Genomic DNA, 19,197 nt, shown 5'->3' with positions numbered 1-19,197 from the left:
GGAAAACGCAGCAAATTCAATCCAATGGCTTTAAACATACAGGCTATGACACAGCAGACAAACATGACCTCAATCGAAAAGATCAGTCAGCAGCACTGAAGTTGGGAGAAAACCTGAAGTGAAGTAGATTTCTATATTTGATAAATGTGCAATTTTCTGAACATAGAATTGTGTTTTGGAGAGTGTCTTTTTCTTTTTGAAGTTACCAACTTTTGAAATACATGTAGAATTTCCTTTGTTTAAAAGAACGACATCAGATAGGTTCACAATATATACATCTTTAAATCAACAGCTAGAGAAGTACTGAAGTAATCTAACAGAGTCAAATCTGGCTGGAAAGCTGGAAGAAAATTACACGCTAAAAGGTTCCTTTGTACAAAATCCTAAAAAATAATTAACATTAGTGATTTAAAGTAGAAAACAACAGAACCATGAAAAACAAAAACAAAAAACAGACAATATAGTCATAAACCATCTTCTGTATGACAACACACTGCTGACATGTCACCCAAAAAGTAACATCCAACTTTTAAGCTGCATAAAGAACAAATATACATAACAAAAGCAAAAACACAGGTACAGTCTCTTTGGTCAAGGTACCACAGCAAACTTACTGAGGTGATGAAGTGAATATTTGCAGAGTATTTGCAATGTTCACTAGTAACTGCAGTTACAGCCATTTATACAGACACTGCAGTCACAGCGGAGAAAAGAAATGGCTCAGTCAAACTGCATTAATGCACACTGTAAAACACACCAGTTTCAGCTGCAGGTTTTATAGCCACCAACAGACATTCTCACCACTCTGGTTGTGTATGTATTTGTGTGTGGGTGTGTGTATATATATATTTTAAGTAATAGTTAGAATTAAATAAAATATAATTAAAGTAATAAAAGTATGTAATACATAGTGTTGCAGTGTACCCAAGAGCATGGGTCTTTTTTCTGTTCCTGTAGTGGCTATGTTTTCTCCAGAGAATAGTTCAGCTTTCACAGTTCAGTACAAATCCCCCATTCCATTGATAAACAGTGCTATTCAGAATACAAATCACACAAAAAAGTTGGATGTTAATTTTATTTTGTAGTACCAGTTTGAATTGTGTTCAGACTGCATGCATCCAGATGACTGGAGTACGATATATTGACTCAAGTCATTCATGGGGATAAACGAAAAGAAACCAAAATAGGGCCAGCTGTCCATTTTTCATTTTTTTTTTTTTTTTTTTAATACTCCCTTTGGAATTTATTCTGAAAATAGGGCAAAACTATTAAGAATTGTATGATTAAGCAGTAGAATAAAGGATTTTGCGACAATTAGCTACTGCAGGTAAAAATTAGCTTTGGCCTTTGGAAATTACTGACAGTCCGCCTTCAATGAAAAGCCTTCAGTTTGTTTTCGAAATGTTGATGATTCAGTTAAGATTACCATTTAATTATCTAAAGCTAAAAGCACTACATTTCAGAATCTACCCATCCAGGCATGCATTTTCTTTTCATGTAAAAATATAATAGTAGCTTCTTCTTAAAAGGGTATTCCCCAAGATCATATTACATCTTGGCAATTGTGCAAGCCTTTAAAATATCAGATAAACAGGCTGTAAGATAATGAGCTGTGTTTCTGTTCTACAATGCACTTTGTTAAGATAACTTCAGACACCTCCAAACCAAATACTGAATCTACACAAATCTCCCCCAATGAGTCCTGTTTTATTCTGTTGTTGTTGCCCTTTTTAATCCAGAAGTGTGGTTTGTTTTGCCATGAAATATCTGTTGGGTGTGTTCTCTCTCAAGGTCTAAAACAGTCTAAAACAAATAAACCCCCCAAAAAACCAAAACAATAAATGCAGAGCTTTGTAAAGAAGTACCTCGTAAATTCATATGAAGGAACATGTATTCATCTCCCTTACAAAGCTGCTGGATTAAAAACACAAAGCTGGGGAAAACCTCTGGGGGTAAAGGACAGTCAGCTTTAGCAAAAATCCTATTTACATTAAACGGCATCTCCTCATTCAAAGTGCCCTGATGTTTTGCTTCCCTTTCTAAAGCAAGCTCATACTCATTTTGGTTGGTGAAGTATGAGAGGGATTAAAGAAACAGAAAAGTAGCATACTTTCATTCACTATTTACATCAGACAACAGCAAAAAGCTGCTTATTTAAAAATGCTGGCATTAAAATTCCAAAAATCTAAATTTGTACGTAGCTTCAAACGATGAGAAACGTAGTCATCCCCCTGGACCCACTAAATAATTACCATGCAGATAGATGGCTTATATTCGACCATAAACGTGCATAATTGAAAAAGTCCTTCAACCACCCCAGCTGTGAATCCAAAACAGATTTTAAAAGTGAAGGAAAGTTTAAAAAAAAAAATACAATAAATTTGAACCGGAACATCCTTTTTGTGTAAAAATATTAACTTATAACTTTTTACTAAAACAAAAAATACAATATTCCACAGGGGACTGCTGTTCATTTATAACATAATTATCTATTTAATTTAATTGAACAACTGACATTATGAAAAGTACAATTTCAATGTTGAGTAAGATTTAGGTTTCCCCACGTTTTTCTAACAATTACCATATTTTAGCTATAGTGCGACACATAACAGGAAAACGCTAATCCCAAGTCCTACACAAAGCAAAGAACATGAAAAAGAAGTGATAAATTAAGTCTATGAATCTGGGGTGAAAATGCATATTTTGTTTGGCAGTGTGACTAAGTATCTGATTGGCACATTGAGAATTAAACACTATTGGTCACTGAGAACAGCTTTTTCATACCAATATAAATTTGCTCAAATAAAACGTACTGTGTCCAAACACTCTTTTTGTAATGTAATGTAATGCTTTACAACCCAATAAAGCATTATTTTAAATTAATCAATGACTAAAAAAAGGTTTGTTTGGATTTTCCAATTCAGAAATCAAACCATTAACTTTTAACATTAACCTTTAACATTTCAGAGTTAAACGTGCCTAGTTCTCCACATTAGGTGTTGGTTCAACAAAGCAAACCAGAAAAAAATGTAACCATTGGAAAGCAAGAATGTAATTGTAAAAATCACCTCCTCTCCTACAATAGCCACCAACAACAGAAAAATGGTTGCATGGCATTCTGTTTAATATTAAATACATTTTCAGTTTATGTTAAATTTACTATAAAAATCTTAATCCTTTCAATTTTTCTGTACTTTAAATTATCTCGGCAGCATAGAAGTTTAAAACCATCTCTGGAAGTCTAAATGTTTAACATTTGTTTTCCAGTATTACAGAATTAAGGGAGAAAAAAAGTGTTTCTCACAGTTTGAGAAATGTTCTTTCAGAATGAATAAAAAATAAATAATGCAGGTAGTTCAGCATTTCCAATGTAATCTGAGTTGAAGACAAACTCCTGTCAGCTCGGCGTCAGTGACAAAGGACATCAATAGTCAGAATGAGAAGTTCTCTCAGAAGCGAGAGAAAAAAAATAAAACATAAAACCCTAACCTTAGCTCTAAACACAGCTGAGAGGTCAAATTTAACCCACTTTCTACTATTATTTGGCATAAACGTGCTCTTCAGGCAAAATTGTCTAGATAGCTGGCTCTTACTTTTCTTTTTGTTCCTTCTTTTTTCACTTCTTAATTATAAAATGTTACTTTACATATTCTTAAAAAAAATTTAATTAAAATAAAGAAAACATAAAAAAGGGTTCCAGTTTAAAACAGCAAGACTTCATGTTATGTGGATTCAACCTTAATAATAAAACTATTACACAGAAAAAATAAAACAAAAGGATAGGAGAGGAAAATAAAGCAGCAGGAAAGGTCTCAACACAGACACACACACAACACGAAGTCTCAGCAGCTGGTATTTCTCCTCAGTCCGTCCCTCCGGTCGTGCTGCTCTCAGGGGTTGAGAGAGAACTGGTCCTGCTCTATGGGCTTTTTCACCCAGGCCCCGAGCCCGGCCTTCTGAAACGCCTTGATGAGAGCTTGCTTGGCAGAGTGGTATTCTTCAGCAGCTTGTTTGGCATCATGGTAGGAACTCGGCTTGCTCATTTTGATTCTCAGGGTCGGTGAAAGCTGAAGTGATTATACAGATGTGGGGGGAGAAATGTAAATGAAAGCATAAGTTTGGCATTTCTTTTGCAGTAGCAGTCTATGCAAATCCCGATTCAGAAGATGCATGCAGGGTATCCCACTGTCTGTGTGTGCGTAAGATACGTTAAATACATTCATAATAAAATAATTACAATAGGATGTGGGTTGAGGGAAGAAAAAAACAAACAGGTATGATTATGATAGTTATCAGATTTTCTGATTAATCCCACCTAAGACTTAAATAAATCCTGTTGAAAAAACAGTTAATAGCAAGATGACGTGCCTTTGCCTTTTATCCAATTTAGATTTCGTCGTTGATAATAATGAGCTCTATATTCGGGAACGATGCGGCATACGATGGGAACGATAAAGTCAGAATATTTAACACCATTATGTAGTGCTGCGTGACTCCGGTACGGTACGGTACGGCTGCTGTACCTTTGAGTGGAGTCGCACCCAGCGGCTGTAGAGCGCGTGCTTGCAGAGCCGTGACGGTCGGCCCATGTCGTCCTTCCCCGTGGTGGCGTTAATGACCTCTAGAGACTGGTCTCCTACTGCCCAGTTTACACTGAAATTGGGAGCTTTTCCAGGTTGCCGTGCTTCAGCATTACTAATACCTTCATATGGTGAAAAGAAAAAAAGCAGGGGGTGAGGAGGAGGTAACATGAATAGAAATAAATCCGCAGGTAACTTGGAGGGAGTAGTCGACCGATTTCTGAGCCACATTCCTTACCAGCATTTATGTCAAAATTCAGGCCCCCTGTGAAATAAGATATACATTGCAGTGGAGGCAAACAAATTCCAAGTAAGGAAAAACAACACGTACTAGATGTGAGGAAGAATGTGAAACGAGTTCTCAAGGTGTTCGACACCTTGGTTGGTAAACCTCAGATAAATGTCACCCACAGGATATGTCAACTATATCTGACTGCAGTTATATACACTGAATATGGAAGGAGTGGGGAATAAATCAGTCCCAATTTGTTCTTTTTTTTTGTTCTTTTACAATTGTGTGTGCAAAGGTATAGGTTAGACATTTGGAAAGTGTGTAACAGTGAATATCCTTATCAGCGCTCTGCTGTGTCACAGAACTCCACTTCCTACAAATCAAAGCAATTTAAAATCTGTTCAACACCAAAGAAGTAGCTTGGCGCTGTCGTACCACATCATATCCTATCCCTCTCCTCCAAATGATTAGCAAAATTCAATTTATGACCTTTGGGGGGGGGGGTGTAATACAGCAAGGCTGGTATTAAACGCATTCCATCTTGAAACTGCACCGTCAGGGGTTTCTCTCCTGACCCCCTCTCTATGCGTCTCAGTCCCCTGGCTACGTGTGTCGTTATACATTCAGCTCAGGTGCCACTGGGCTCCTCTCCATTCATCCTGGAGAGAAGCAGGGACGGGCTGAGAGGGATGTTAAATCTCTTTTCATCCTGACATGCTGCCACACAACGTCGTAAATCTGCCTTATTTACTCTCTCTCCACAATGTGGCCGTACTGTCAGGCTAGCAGGAGAAGCATTTGTTTCTTCACAGAACACAAATCAAACGGAACGGAAAAAATAAAACTTTGCAGTTCGTATTTATCAAAACAACACAGATATTTCCATAATAATATTAATATATAACTCACCACTTAACCTACAATACTGTTAAACATTTATGTATATTTTATGTATACACATTTCTGAAATATTATACATTTTCACCATAGGCAAAAAAGGCCTCTGTATATACACACTCACAATCCAGTTAGGGCCTATTCTTAAAAAGGTTAATCCTCTATCAAGGACTGACATCGGCCATTGCATCAGTTTGTCATTAAAATCGGGAAATTGTGATTTAATGGATTGAACAGTAAGCGAACATGTAAGCCCTTCTTAAAATTCCTTAACCGGAAAAGGTTAATTGACACTCCATTATCTCACTACCTGCAATTTTCATTTTCAAAAGGAAGGGATGGTGTTGCAGGCTGTCCGGGACAAAGACAAAACACAAGCTGACATGGGGAATGATGGTGATGTATTGTGCGCTGAGCAGAGAAACATTAAACCATTTTGTTGTCACTAAGCCCAATTACTCCCTGCAGATCCCGAACAGGCTTTAGTTGGTGGGCTGATTTGGGTGCGAGGCAGTGGTGAAAAACGGGTCTATGGCTACCAATTTGGAGCAGCTACAGTACAACGCACAAAACGTCACCTTTTATTTGTTTGTAGGAAAAAAGATGCATGGCTTTTATTCTCATCTCCGGGATGTGAAATTTCCCTGCAATCTAAATTTCGTTCATGTGATTTTTTTTATCTTCCTGTATAAGATCAGTATAATAAATCACTTATGAACATGTTTAACATCAGTTAGTTGGCATCTGCAAATGTCCCAATTGTACGCTTTATAAGAACCACTCAAATGTTGTTGCACAAAAGTAAACAAAAATAATAATCAAGATTTCGTCGGTTGCCTTGCTATGACAATCACATTGCAGTTAACTTGACCAACCATTGCTAACACATGGCCTTTGAGGTTTTTGCCTCTTTAATGAATTGATTCTCCAATAATCTTGTCCGCTGAAAGATGACGGATGAGTCTGGTGGGGAACGAGCACATCAACACGGTGCTCCCAAAGGAAAATGGTAACTATGATACAAGGCATTCAGAATAATAGATCTCTGCTCTTAAAAGACAATCACGGGTAAGAGGCCCTTCAGCTCTGGGGAGGTTGATGAAGTGGATGCAGGTTTTGCACGCTTGTTAAACTGTAAAACAGAATTTTAAAGCAAATTGTACAATTAGATGGAAGCTGGTAAATAGAGGCAATAATGGGAGGGGGTTAGTGGGGTTTTTGTGACTAATTTCTGTTAAAATGATCAGGAAGCTGGAGCACCAGTTCTTAGTATAAATAAGTTTTGAGTTTAAAATGTTGGCTTAAGACTGCATCAGAGCATGAAGGGGAAAAACCCCTAATTGACAAAAGGCTTTGGCTAATAGGCTAAGCAAATGCAAATGCAACTGCAAATGCAAATAAAATGGGCGGTGCAAGTGGAGATTGTTTCATTCAAATACTGAACATTGCCAAGGCTCAATTCTGAAAAGGGCTTTGATTCATTTTGTTTTATTTTATATCCCCCAATAAAAGGCTCTCGTGAAAAGAATAAGACACATTCTGAAGAGGAACACTTTTTCATAGAAATCATATTTTCTCACCACTTAGCAGAGGTCTGTTGAGTGTGAACTGTTGGGGTAGGTCCTCAATGTCAGCTATTCTCTGGTACATGGCTCTGGAGAGATGGTCGGCATGGTAGAGGCTGCCCAGGATGATACTGGAGAAGTAGATGGGCTCGGTGAAGTAGCTCATTAGAGATCCCTGGATGCCCACCACATTCCACCTAGGAGCAAAATCAAAATGTTGAAAAGGTTAGTTTTGTGCAAGAGAGCGTTTTCTTGAAAGAATCAGAAAAACCTGATTGCACTGGCAACGAAAAAACAAACCCTGTAAAGCTAGTCTGTGAGGCAAGTGGTGTTGAGTTTTAATATGAAATACATTTTGAGCTGCAGAGAGTTTCAATAGCTGAAAAGTTTCAATATTTGAAGCCTTGCAATTCAACTTTTGTACTCAAATGAACTTCACATTTACAGGACTTGCAAGACATGACCTTGACTGTAATGAAACTCTGAGGATCTCCTACCATGAGCTAATCAATTCAATTTGTGGAAAAACTATTCTCTTCAGAGCCTAGGCACTACAGCAAACTTTTTATTTGTTTAACTCGGCTTCTGGAGAAGTTCGTATTGGCTTACTTAGGGTACCTTAACTCTGAACTATGGGTATCGTGTTCAGAAATGAATTGTGAAAAAGAGGACTAGATTAGAAAACCAAGATTACAAAACCAAGCATGGGATGTGGCATAAATACTGTTTATGACCTTGGGCTTTTTTGGGTCTACATCTTTTGTATATCAACAGTAACTATAATATTAACAGTATAATTAGTTATTTGGCAACTCCTCTAAAATAATTGGTCTTTCACATACAAACCAGTCACAGCGGGGTTTGAACTTTTATGCAGCACAATCAAGGACCTAATTACACAACCCCTGCTCTTCAGCCCCAGCCAAAATACACCGAAACGATTTTGAAGTGATTGTGTTTGGAATGGAATCGGAATCCGTTGACTAAATGCACACTCTGAGAAGGGAACACTGCTTGATGAATGGGAATATTAATGTTAAGCTACAGGAAATCACATTATCTTTTTTTAACTTGATTTCCAGCTAGGCAGAATTTATAATGAGGTGAAATAAAAGCTACAAAATAAATAAAACACAATCTGATATCAATAATCTAGTGGGAAATGCCACAGGGCAATTATGTGTACAAGTCAAAACACTACATGTAGAACATTAGTGTCCGATCTATCTCTACCACACTGAGCAGAAACGCACCTCATTTGAGGTTTTGCTTTGAAACAGATTAAAACATTGTTAGTGTCTGTGCTTAAGTTTCATATAAGTAGAAGTCTTTGCACTGGGCGAGTGTCAATTGTTACAGCAGTGTTCATTCTTTGCTATGCTTGAATGTGTAAGAACTCTAACCATTTTCCCCCTCTTACTGATCCAATAAACTTGAGACGGGTGAAAGAAGAATTGGTAGAACTTCTTGGATTTCACTGAAGAGGAACAAAAAAACAATAATTTCAACCTGTGTCGCCAAAAACTTCAGTATTACTCCTACGAATATGTACAGGAAAGTTTTCTTGCAGAATATGGCAAAGGAAACAAATACAAGTTCTCATATCATTCAAATACAAATTATGATTTACAAATTAAGATTAACAAAATAATATTTCTAATTGTTGCTCTCTCAAAAAAGGCTCCCGATTTAATTTATACCTTACAGTGTGAGACAGACATTTTTCTGCAAACCTCAGTAGGCTCGAGATAAAATACGAAGTACGGCACTATCAAAGAGACAGCCAGGAGGTGGTGCTCATCAGTCTTATCACTCCACCAGCCCCCGTGCTGTTCAATATACAGACTACAGACCTTGAAATGAAGATACCCAGCAGTGATAACGATAAATAGGAAAAAATGCTTTCGTTTATTTTTTTTAAAGCAGCACATTTTTGCAAATGTTATCAAACACTGCAGTTAAACCTCAAATGGAAGACTAAGAGAAGACCAACGTAAATTTCATGAGACCTGGACAGTTGGAAATATAGGGATTTCAGGAAAGGGAAAGGAAACACCAGGAATAAATTAAAAAGGTAGAACGAGGGTTCCCGAGTTAATTTTCTTTATCAACAATCCTGAAAAGCACAGTAGATGGGTTCATACAAGAACATGGGAAACCACAATAACCATCAACCACCATAAATATCTGCATTAAGAGAAAAATAATCAGATCTGAGTAGCACTCATTAAGGCTTGTATTTAATGACAGCGGAAATGGGTCACTCACAGGAAGTCATTTAACATATCTGCGGAGGCGCTTTCAGCTCAAACTCTCCAAACAGAACACACTGAAAAAGATCGACATGTATCTGTGTCTGCGACGGGAAAGGGTTAAACGAGTAAGCAAAGAGCACAGCGCGGGCTGTCAGGAGACAGCAGTGACCAATTACCACTTACAACAGCGGTGTCAGCTTGACACACTCTTATCTCTTGTTTTGCATGGATCAACACGCAGAGCCGCACGTCACACAATTCCACAGTATAACTCAAGAGCATTTAAACCCGTCGTCACCCTTTGACAGAGCTTCAGATAGATTCTTCGGCTTCCACCTGAGTCAATCACTCCGTGTCCTTTGGTAATCTCAAGATAAAATGCCTTGCTCGCACTCCATGCCGCACGTCTGTGCCCATAGCAAAGAGAAAATACATGCCTCAACATTAGTTGCAAAAGCAACACACCTTTCGTAGGGAAGTGCGTTCAAGGTGGCCTACACGCCCAGGGTGGGAGCTGGGGGCCAGTGTGAGGGTGCAGAGGGAAGGACTGACCTGGCTATCTTGTCACTGCAGGACATGGTGAGTAGCCTCTCGCCCTGCAGCACCCCATCCCACGTCTGGATGGTGTTGCTGGACCTCACGGGAATCGTCCCCTCCCCTGACTCGATCTTCGTCCGCAACTGTCCTCGAGCCTTCCTGTTCGGGTGCCTGTCACCTTGGTCTGTTAGCGGTATGAAAGGACTTCAAACTAAATATCTCCACGAAACACAAGCCCTCCACTGAATAGCTCATTTGAAGCAAAACTAAAATCTTTCCTGCTGTTAACGTATGAAGAAAATCAGCAGACAATAGCATCCCATGATTCCCCTCCATCCCTCATAGACAAATGTATAGTAATGGAAACAGCTTATGGACCATTCAGTCTAAATAAAGTATGTGGTATTATTAGCCATTTAAAAAAAATAAATAATAATAATGTCATGCTGCACTTTCTTTAGGTACCCCACCCCCACCAATGTTTTTAAGCACTGTGTTCATAAATCAAAAACGTTTTAAAGATTTAAAATTGGTAGACTGGATGCCTATCTCCCTCTGCATTATTTACTGTAAAACAGCATTCTAGGGATTTATTTCCTCCGGGTTTAACTGTCAAATTGAGAATGTTAACGTTTCTTATTTAATAAACATGGTAACCACATACAGAGAGAGGAAAAAAAGGTTTCCTCTCCTTTAGAGTTGATTCCTAAAGACCATGCCACCTCGATAAGGACATGGAAAGCAATGCTAAAATGTACAATGCCTTTTCTTGTCTGCACACAATAAACGACCAAACACAAAACTGAAGGCAATTCAAACTTGACATCTTTAGAAGAGAATTAATCAATGATAGAAACAAGACAGACAGTTCTAATTAAAATGATTGTTCCATTCTGTTGGAGATACACGTTTTGACTTCTAAAATGTTCTAATTAAATATTTTTCCTAAAATATAGAATGAGGAAAAAAATATACAGTGCTCTGTTGATTGAACAAAACAATCAGACTTACAGATTGAATTTTCCCCAAATATTAATTTTATTATAATAATGTTACATTATAATAAGTTACCCATCAAAAATCAAATTAATCTCCATTCACTTGGAACACCATTAAAAGAAAAGTATTTATTTAGCTGTAGATGCCAGTAAGCCCTTGTACAGACAAGATAATCCTGTCCACTAAATGAGCATTAGCAGGAGTCTGGCTGAAATGAAAATTAGACATTAAATGAATACAAACACACTGTATCACACTGAAAAATAATAATTACACACGAACAACGGCTTCTGATATTTTTATTGAAAGAACTAGTTGTCTTCACAACCTGGCAAGGCAGACGGATAACTGGTTTAACAAAAGGCTATAATATTAAATCGAAGGGTGACCTATTCACAAAGGGGAAATGATGTTCAGAAACTGGAAGACCCACCTTCTACTCCGGCTTCATGTGGGGAGAAAATCCTGGCATCCCCACATGGTGAGGTGCTGATGTAAAGATGAAACTGCACATTGTCCTTCAGCTTGTAGCCGTTTTTGTCACATCTTGCGAATATAGATTTCTGGTGCTCCTCTTTGTTGCCGCTGCAGAAGAAACGATAAAAGCAGTAAACATGTTGTGCATTCACACAGGGTGGAGGATAAGACCACAGAGCTGTCACCACACTAGCTTCACTTCATGACCTGTCTTGCCAACTCACCTCAAGAAGTGCTCCAGCTGGGCATAGAGGTACCTGATGAGGGATCGTCGGGCAACAATTTCAGCATGGCAGTCGTTGAGGGCTAGGCCACGATCGCTCATGTATTCCCCGTTTATACACTTAGTTCCTGTGGAAACGCAAATCACCTGGGCATCCTTTACATCGGTGCCTGTACCGGGCGGAAAAAAAATTTTTTAGGAATAAGCTACCAGTTAAGTCTGTTGGAGTGACATTTTCATGATTGCCTTCTATACCACAAATAAGAAAAGGAAATAAACTTACTTTAATTATGACTGAAATGGTTTAACTTTTAAGTTGAAAAATAATCATAAAATAAAGCGTAATTTGAGGCTCAAGGCAGTACAAGTTCCCTGTGGGAATGTCATGTACAACTATTGCATTATATTTATATTTCATCAGTCCATGTGGATCTAGAAAAGGGCCCTAGACCAGCATTACTGTACCTGCAGGAGCAGAAAGTGAAACAGAGAAAACATGTAACTTTTCCAATGAAGTGGGAGAAAATGTGTACCTGTTGTCATGACAACCCCTGCCAAGACTTTCCTGCGTGCATGAGGAGATGTGAAATTGTCGGTCAGCTCACTGAATTTATCCACTACGAGCCGGGAAACGGCATCTGCTAGCACCTGAAAGATCACACAACCACATGTCAGCATTTGTTTTAAAACCATTATAAAAAGACTACAATCTGTGAAACCTCCCTTGCCCAGAACAATAAGCCATGGCACGTGCCAAGGTAGACTTCTGATGTCTGTTTGTAGTGGTATAAAACTATTAACATGAACTCTGCATTCAAAGCACTAGTCCTCTTTAACTACATACCTCTACTGAGCAGCAACAATTCAGATGCAGGCCTGAGAAGCAGCAACAGCTTAATAAGATGATGAATATAAATTCTCATTGCACACGATCACTGCACCATAAAACCATACCTACCAGTGCATTACCTACTGAAAACACATAGCCATGCTCCTCACATCAGCCTCACCCATACAATGCTCTGTTTTATCACCAACTATGTTAAATTGCAAGGGCTGGACCACCAATTGTGAAGTTCAACTGTTGCGTTTGCAGAAAAAAATGAGATGAGATCAACATTTTTTTTTTTGGTAGCTCTCCTATGAACCCGGCTACAAAATGCCACAGTATTTTCCTCAAATCTACCTCAATCCCAGAGAAAGAGAGAGGGGTGGGGGGGAAATAAATGCCTTATTCTTTAACTTCAGCATACTATAAAGGAGCAATACTCCGAATAAATTTGAAAATGGCTGATTTACTGAAAGGCAATGTGATTAGCACAATATTATCCTTTTCAAGTGCTTCTAAGTGTCAGTTATTATCTGGAGATTTTTTTTTTTTTGATGGATGCAGCTATGAGAGCCCAACTTAATTAGTCTTGGGGGACGAAAGAGGAAAATAAACTCAATAAGGTATTTAGCTCTAGTGATGAAAATGCAAACTATTCCATCATTTTGCCATCGTGTTTTCTAATTATTTCTGACTAAATGGAAGGCACCTTTGTGGCTGGTTGAAGGTAAATTAAATAAATATTAAATGACAGAGAATGAATTAGTCAATTAGGCGAAAGCTAGGGCCGTCACAAATACTTGCACAGTGAATTAAACAGACTGGGATGGAGAGAAGAGGACCACACTAATCCATAAAAACCAAGCAAGATCTTTTGACTGACTATTAAGCTGCTAATCATGCCATCACTTCTTACCTCGGAGGCCACCCTATCTTTCCACAAAAGCCTGATTGTAAAACTCATATCTGAAATGACAAATCCATAGTGGTCTTATCCACAGTTGCCTTAGCTCTGTTTGCTCATGCTTCTTCAAAGTGAACACAAAGTTAATGAGAGTATATTAAAAGACTGCATATCAGATCACAACGCGCTGAAGTATAACATGCTTCAATACAGTTTCTGCATGCACTCTCTCAGGAGACAAGTAATAAATATACCAGAGAAAAGAGGACTCAATGAGTCCTATGAAAGATGGCTCTTGGTAAAATTAAGTTTTACTATAATCGTTTTTATATTAGTAGAGAACAAGAAAAACAATAGCAACAGCTTGGTCTAGACAAGATTACCAACGTGTATTTCTTTCACTGCTCAAACATCAGAAAAAGTCATATAAAAAGGTATTTGAAACTAGAACAGAACTTATTTGAGCACTGAATAAAGTTCTAGTGCACAAACTAATAATCCCATATCCCATCAATGAAATGTCATCTAGCACAAAGCAGTCTTTCAATTAAACCACATAAGGACATTTCAAAGATGACTGACAGCAACTAAGTTATCTTACTGTATTGAATTGCAGAGTCAACCTGCAGTTCCCTCCTGATACTAATTTGAAATTCAAAACTGAATCTCCAGTAAAACAGTGAGGATAAAGATGACAATATATAGAAGTAATGAATCATTAAAAAATGGATGTATATTCTAAGCTCCATCAACCCTATGATGTTTCTTTCCCCAATTCTAATTGTATCCTTTGTGGTTGCTACTACTTGAGCTTCAGTACATTATTGGCTTATTTAAAAAGACATTAAACAACTTGGGCGTAGCGTAAAGCTGTGATTAAAGAAAAACATTCAAAAAACGAAGGCAGAACACAGTGTGCAATACATAGCCGCAGTCTTCAGATGAATTATGCCTTCAAATATTTCATTCACATTGTCTCGAGAGGTTTTTGTTTTAATTTTTGAAAAGGTCAAATAAAGCACAAGTACGGTAATGTTAAGTACTGTAATGATACCACACTTTGCAAGACATGAAAACCCTGTCAGAGCCACACGTTTCAGTTGTATTATAATAACAACTGTGGTATTATAATAATTTGACACTACCGCACCAGTGGTTTATTTGAGTACTCATTGAGTCACCCTATAGTACAACCGAAGATTCTTGATTTGTAGATTGCAGGCTGTATTCAGTTTCATTTTTATGGAATATTTAAAGTATCTCCATTTTTATTTTTATTTTTTTCAGATTAATTCCTATGATTACTGCATTCCATTGATGGAGCAGAATGTAATATGTTGATTTCTTTCTTCTTTTAACCTTTGGACTACAGATATTTTTTGCTGTGAATTTCCAAATCAATTTGCTCTCAAGTTTTTCAGAAAGGTGTAGATTTTCCTCAGTAAAAATTCAAGTCGGCCAGGACAAATCTCATAAGGATTAGGTAAATACACTGGGGTGGCTTTGTCAAACACAGATGAAATGTATTCATTCATGTAACGCAAGAACAAAATTTGAAATAACAGCATATTAACCCCAAAAAATTATGAAGTGGGCTACAATATACAATTACAAACATTAATATTCTCTCTCACTATGTATACAGAGCTTCAGGCAGAGCTGTTTGAAAGCAATGTATATGAATGTACTCAAATGTCTGGTACTAAATCCTACATCCCATTGTCACATTCCACAGACACAATCTATTAAAAGAAACAGTCAAAGTTTTATTTAGAGACTACAATATGAAGAAAAAAAAAAAACATTTTGAAGTTTACCAAATCATTCAGGAGTGCTGCTGCTGCTTTCTTTTAAAAACAATTTAGCAGAGATTGATAAAGGTTTAATTTCATTAATATAATTTTTTTTTTTAGAATCTGACACAATCAGCATCCATAATGCAATATTAAACTGCTGTAGATTCTGAATAAATCTCTGAAAAACCTAAAATGGGGACAGGCACCTCCCAGCTATGGTCGTCTTGTCTGAGGGGTGTGGGGGGTAGGCGAGTGGGTTACTCCTGCTCTCACCTGTGGCAGATGCAGCTGCAGGCCCTCTCTGGGAATGGGCTGCCGAGAGGGCGTCTGATCCAGCTGCATGTTGAACAGGCTGGAGAGGGCAGCCTGGGCGGCCCGGGCCTTGGCCAGTTTCTTGTTCCTTCCTGAGCCTTCGAAAGTCTGCCCATCCACAGTCACGGACATGACAAAGTTCTTGGCATGACTCTCCCCGCTCTCTGAGACAAAGTCATACTTCAGGCCGGGGCGCAGCTCGTTCAGGATCATCACGGGGTTCTTCCCACTGGAGGGAGACACGTAAGCGGAGGGGGCTGGCAGCGGAGACTGACTCAGACTGTTGACTCCCCCGGTGGCGGGGAGGAGGTACTCCCCCAAGGAACTGAAGGAGCCGTTGCCGTTTGAGCCCAGGTAAAAGGACTCGTCGGGCGGCGCTGGTGTCTCAAAGCCGTTAAAAAGCATATCAGGAAAGTCAGCCTGGTCGGAGGTGAAGTCCGTGTTGACGGTCAGGGTGCGACCCATGGCCATGTGGGCCTCTGAGGCATTGGGGAACTGCACAAAAGAGCGCAGGGCCTTCTCAGCTGCATTGAGCTTAGCCTTCTTCTTAGTAGGGCCAGAGCCTTCAAACAACTGCCCGTTGACCTCCACTGTCATTACAAAGACAGGCGCGTGAACAGGCCCGGTCTGTGACAGCAGCTTGTACTGGAGCCCTGGTTTAATCTCATTCAGCTGCATTAGAGCGTTTTTGGGCAGAACGGGCCCCGGGGTTTTCTTTCGCTTCTTTGGACGGAACTTGGAATGAGCATGGCCATTATTGCCTTCTTCCAGAGGGCGTTTACGGCTGCTGCCACCTCCGTTGGGGAGCTGTGCCGCCTCGCCAGCGGCCTCCTTGGAGGAGACGTTGCCCAGGTTGCGGTTTTCCTTTACGTCGGTGCTGCACGAACCTGCGGTGCCCAGAAAGAGTAACTTACAACGCCTTCGTTGCAGGATCTTGTAAATGTAAAATTTATAGATTCCTTTATCTTTCTTTGTAACTGAACAAGTGATGTGTGTTCCTTATTGTGTACGGGCGGGAGAGGCGGCAATATAGGATTTAACGTTTTTTAACGAAAATTCTAAAACTTACTTAACAAAAAATTATACAATAGGTATTATTCCAATAAATAAAACTGTGCAATTTAAATTATGTTCATAGACAAACTTATCAACTGTAATTAAGAGAATACAAGTAAAAGTAGTTTTTTTTTCCCTTTTAAAATTGTACAATCTGTTACCACTATTGAAAACAAAAACAGTTAAATGAAACGTAAAGTGAAAAAAAGATTGAATAATTAACATTTAGAAGACTATAGGTTTAAGAATGGCATTCAAATATTTAGGAGTTTTACGTTACACCATCAGGGAAAGACCTTCTCATTGAGAAAAGAAATGTACATTTTTCAGTTATTCAGTTAAAGGGAGAGAAAAAAATAGTTTGCAAAATGGTTATGCTAATAAATAGTAAATACAAAAACAAATCACACAAAATGTTTGCAGATTGCTCAGAAATTCAAAGTTTGCATTCACTGTGCGTGATGTAAGGTTTGTATGAACTTTTTTCAGATGTCAACCTCATTTGTTTGTGACTCTTGTTGAAATACTTAAGACGGGAAGGGTTGGCTGAAAAATTAGGACTGGGCAAGGGATTTAGGAAGAGGAGCACAAGTTAACTTGCAGGAGTTCGGACAGACAAAGCCCATAGAAGAGACACGGAGGTGAGGCTAAAGGAACAGTCCTCGCTTGAACACAAAGATTTATATATTTCTATGGAAATCTAAACCACAGATTAGGGCAAACTAGTTAAAATAGCCTATAACGATAACTATCAGTTTACATTTTTTGCTTCAGTATGAAGTGAAAACAAAAGGTAATAAAATGTTAAATCCACATAGGAGAAAAAAAAAAAAAAAAAAGATTTGCTGAACGTGTGTGAGCAAAAACCTATAGATTGAAATGTAGTGGACAGCTGTCCTGCCAAAGAAGTTTAGATAAGCTTTTGATTTAGTTACTTGTGTGTGTGCATACATATATACACACACACAAACCGTTTAAAAAACCTAACAAAAACGGTTCTGTATAAGGAACACACATCACCATATCCTGTTGACAAAGCTGACGGAACGTAGACTAAATTTTCATTTATAACATCCTCCAGCAAAAGCTCGATAGGTTACTCCTTTCGGCGCTCAGGAAGAGAGAAGATCTCATGTAAAAATGCCAAAGTGGGAAATCATGGAGGGAAGTGCGGAGCTTTGACAGGATACAGGGAACCAGACATGAGAGCAGGCAGGAAAGGAGACCACAGTAGTACAGGAAGAAAAAGGTAGAGGAAGGGGGAAATAAAAGAGGGGAAGAAAAAAAGAAAACAAAGGCCATGTCTCCACATAAGCAAACTGACTGACTGACTCTGATATCAGCCATGGCCCAGTCTGCGCTAACAGGTTGCCAGATATACAAATAAAAAAAAAAAGGAATATGTAATGTGAACTCTTAATTCAAATGTCTAGTTCCTTCAGTACTACCAAAAGTAAAACATTCATTATGGTTATTTATTTACTAGATTGGGTTTCAGTTTCACAAAAGTCACTGTCAGTTTCTTTCGAAGCATAATCATAGGAGGGTTTAAATTACACTGATAATTTTTTATAAAAAATTTTCACACAAGTTATTTACAAGAAAAAAAGTATGTAAAGAGGTTTGGATCTTATTATAGTAAATGCTGTAAGCCTTCCATAGTGTTTTTTTCTTTATTAAAGCAATACCCTTGGTGTTCTATAATTGGTAAGTTTTTAACAAAAAGGGAAATCCAGATTAATTTTCAAATCTGAAATACACATTACTAGCTGTGTTTCTATAAGTAGTTGTTAAACTGTTTTATGTAACAGTATAGCAATACATTAATTAGGGACAAATACATTAATAACTGATATTCTGAACAGGCTTTACGAAAAACAAAAAGAAAGGTAGGTACATCAAATTATTTACTGTGAATTGTACTGTGGCAGTGTTAAGTTAAATGGGTTTCATATTGACCAGAAATATCCTATTATATACTAATACTGAACATTGTTTCAGTATATACGCAGCACACTAAATCTGAGTTGCTGAAGAAGCTCAGACTAAACAGATGTGAGGTAACTACCGGAAGAATGTGTTTGTTAATGCTACCAACAATGAAAATTAAGGAGGGATACAGCAGTCCGCTCCTTCACAACATGTCAGCTTTACAGCATCTAAGAATCCCGGGCTTGGCTATGGCGAGCGCAAGGAGGGAACGATCACTGAGTTCCACTGAGAAGAAGCGGTTAGGGAGAGCGACGCATGGGTTTATGAACAGTCCTATTACAGCTGAAGGTCTCGAGAATGAATGATGCTATAGAAATCTATGAGATGGGCTTCCAGTTCAGTGAGAAGGGCTGGAAAAGCCATGCACATGCACATGGGAAAAGCGCAGCCTCGGCTAGGGTAATTGCAGCAGGAATAAGAAACATAGGTGATAGCCCTCAGTAAAGGGGAAATCAAGGAAATTGATTTGAAGATGTTTTTGTTGCTATAGGGACTGAAGGAAAGTATACAGAAAAGTAAGCAGAAGGTGAATCAGGAACATGT

At 38.4% G+C, this 19,197-nt stretch overlaps 1 protein-coding gene across 2 annotated transcripts in view; it reads right to left on the bottom strand.

Annotated features, from left to right (window-relative positions):
* Positions 1-262: 262 nt before the first annotated feature.
* The window catches only part of LOC136711685 (double-stranded RNA-specific editase 1), a 128,114-nt gene continuing 109,179 nt past the window's right edge, over positions 263-19,197 (bottom strand). For both annotated transcript variants that reach the window (XM_066688075.1, XM_066688076.1), the window contains 8 exons: positions 15,568-16,493; positions 12,299-12,413; positions 11,767-11,935; positions 11,499-11,650; positions 10,082-10,250; positions 7,290-7,471; positions 4,524-4,702; positions 263-4,067 (listed from right to left, as the gene is read on the bottom strand). In XM_066688075.1, coding sequence (XP_066544172.1) covers positions 3,891-4,067; positions 4,524-4,702; positions 7,290-7,471; positions 10,082-10,250; positions 11,499-11,650; positions 11,767-11,935; positions 12,299-12,413; positions 15,568-16,493 — 2,069 coding nt within the window. In that variant the 3' untranslated portion in view covers positions 263-3,890. The remainder of the gene's footprint in view (positions 4,068-4,523; positions 4,703-7,289; positions 7,472-10,081; positions 10,251-11,498; positions 11,651-11,766; positions 11,936-12,298; positions 12,414-15,567; positions 16,494-19,197) is intronic.

The sequence above is a fragment of the Amia ocellicauda genome, chromosome 16 (assembly GCF_036373705.1).
Source record: "Amia ocellicauda isolate fAmiCal2 chromosome 16, fAmiCal2.hap1, whole genome shotgun sequence".
In the NCBI taxonomy this organism is placed as follows: Eukaryota; Metazoa; Chordata; class Actinopteri; order Amiiformes; family Amiidae; genus Amia; species Amia ocellicauda.
Note: the sequence above shows the minus strand (reverse complement) of the source record. Positions and strands in the feature narration are given on the sequence as shown.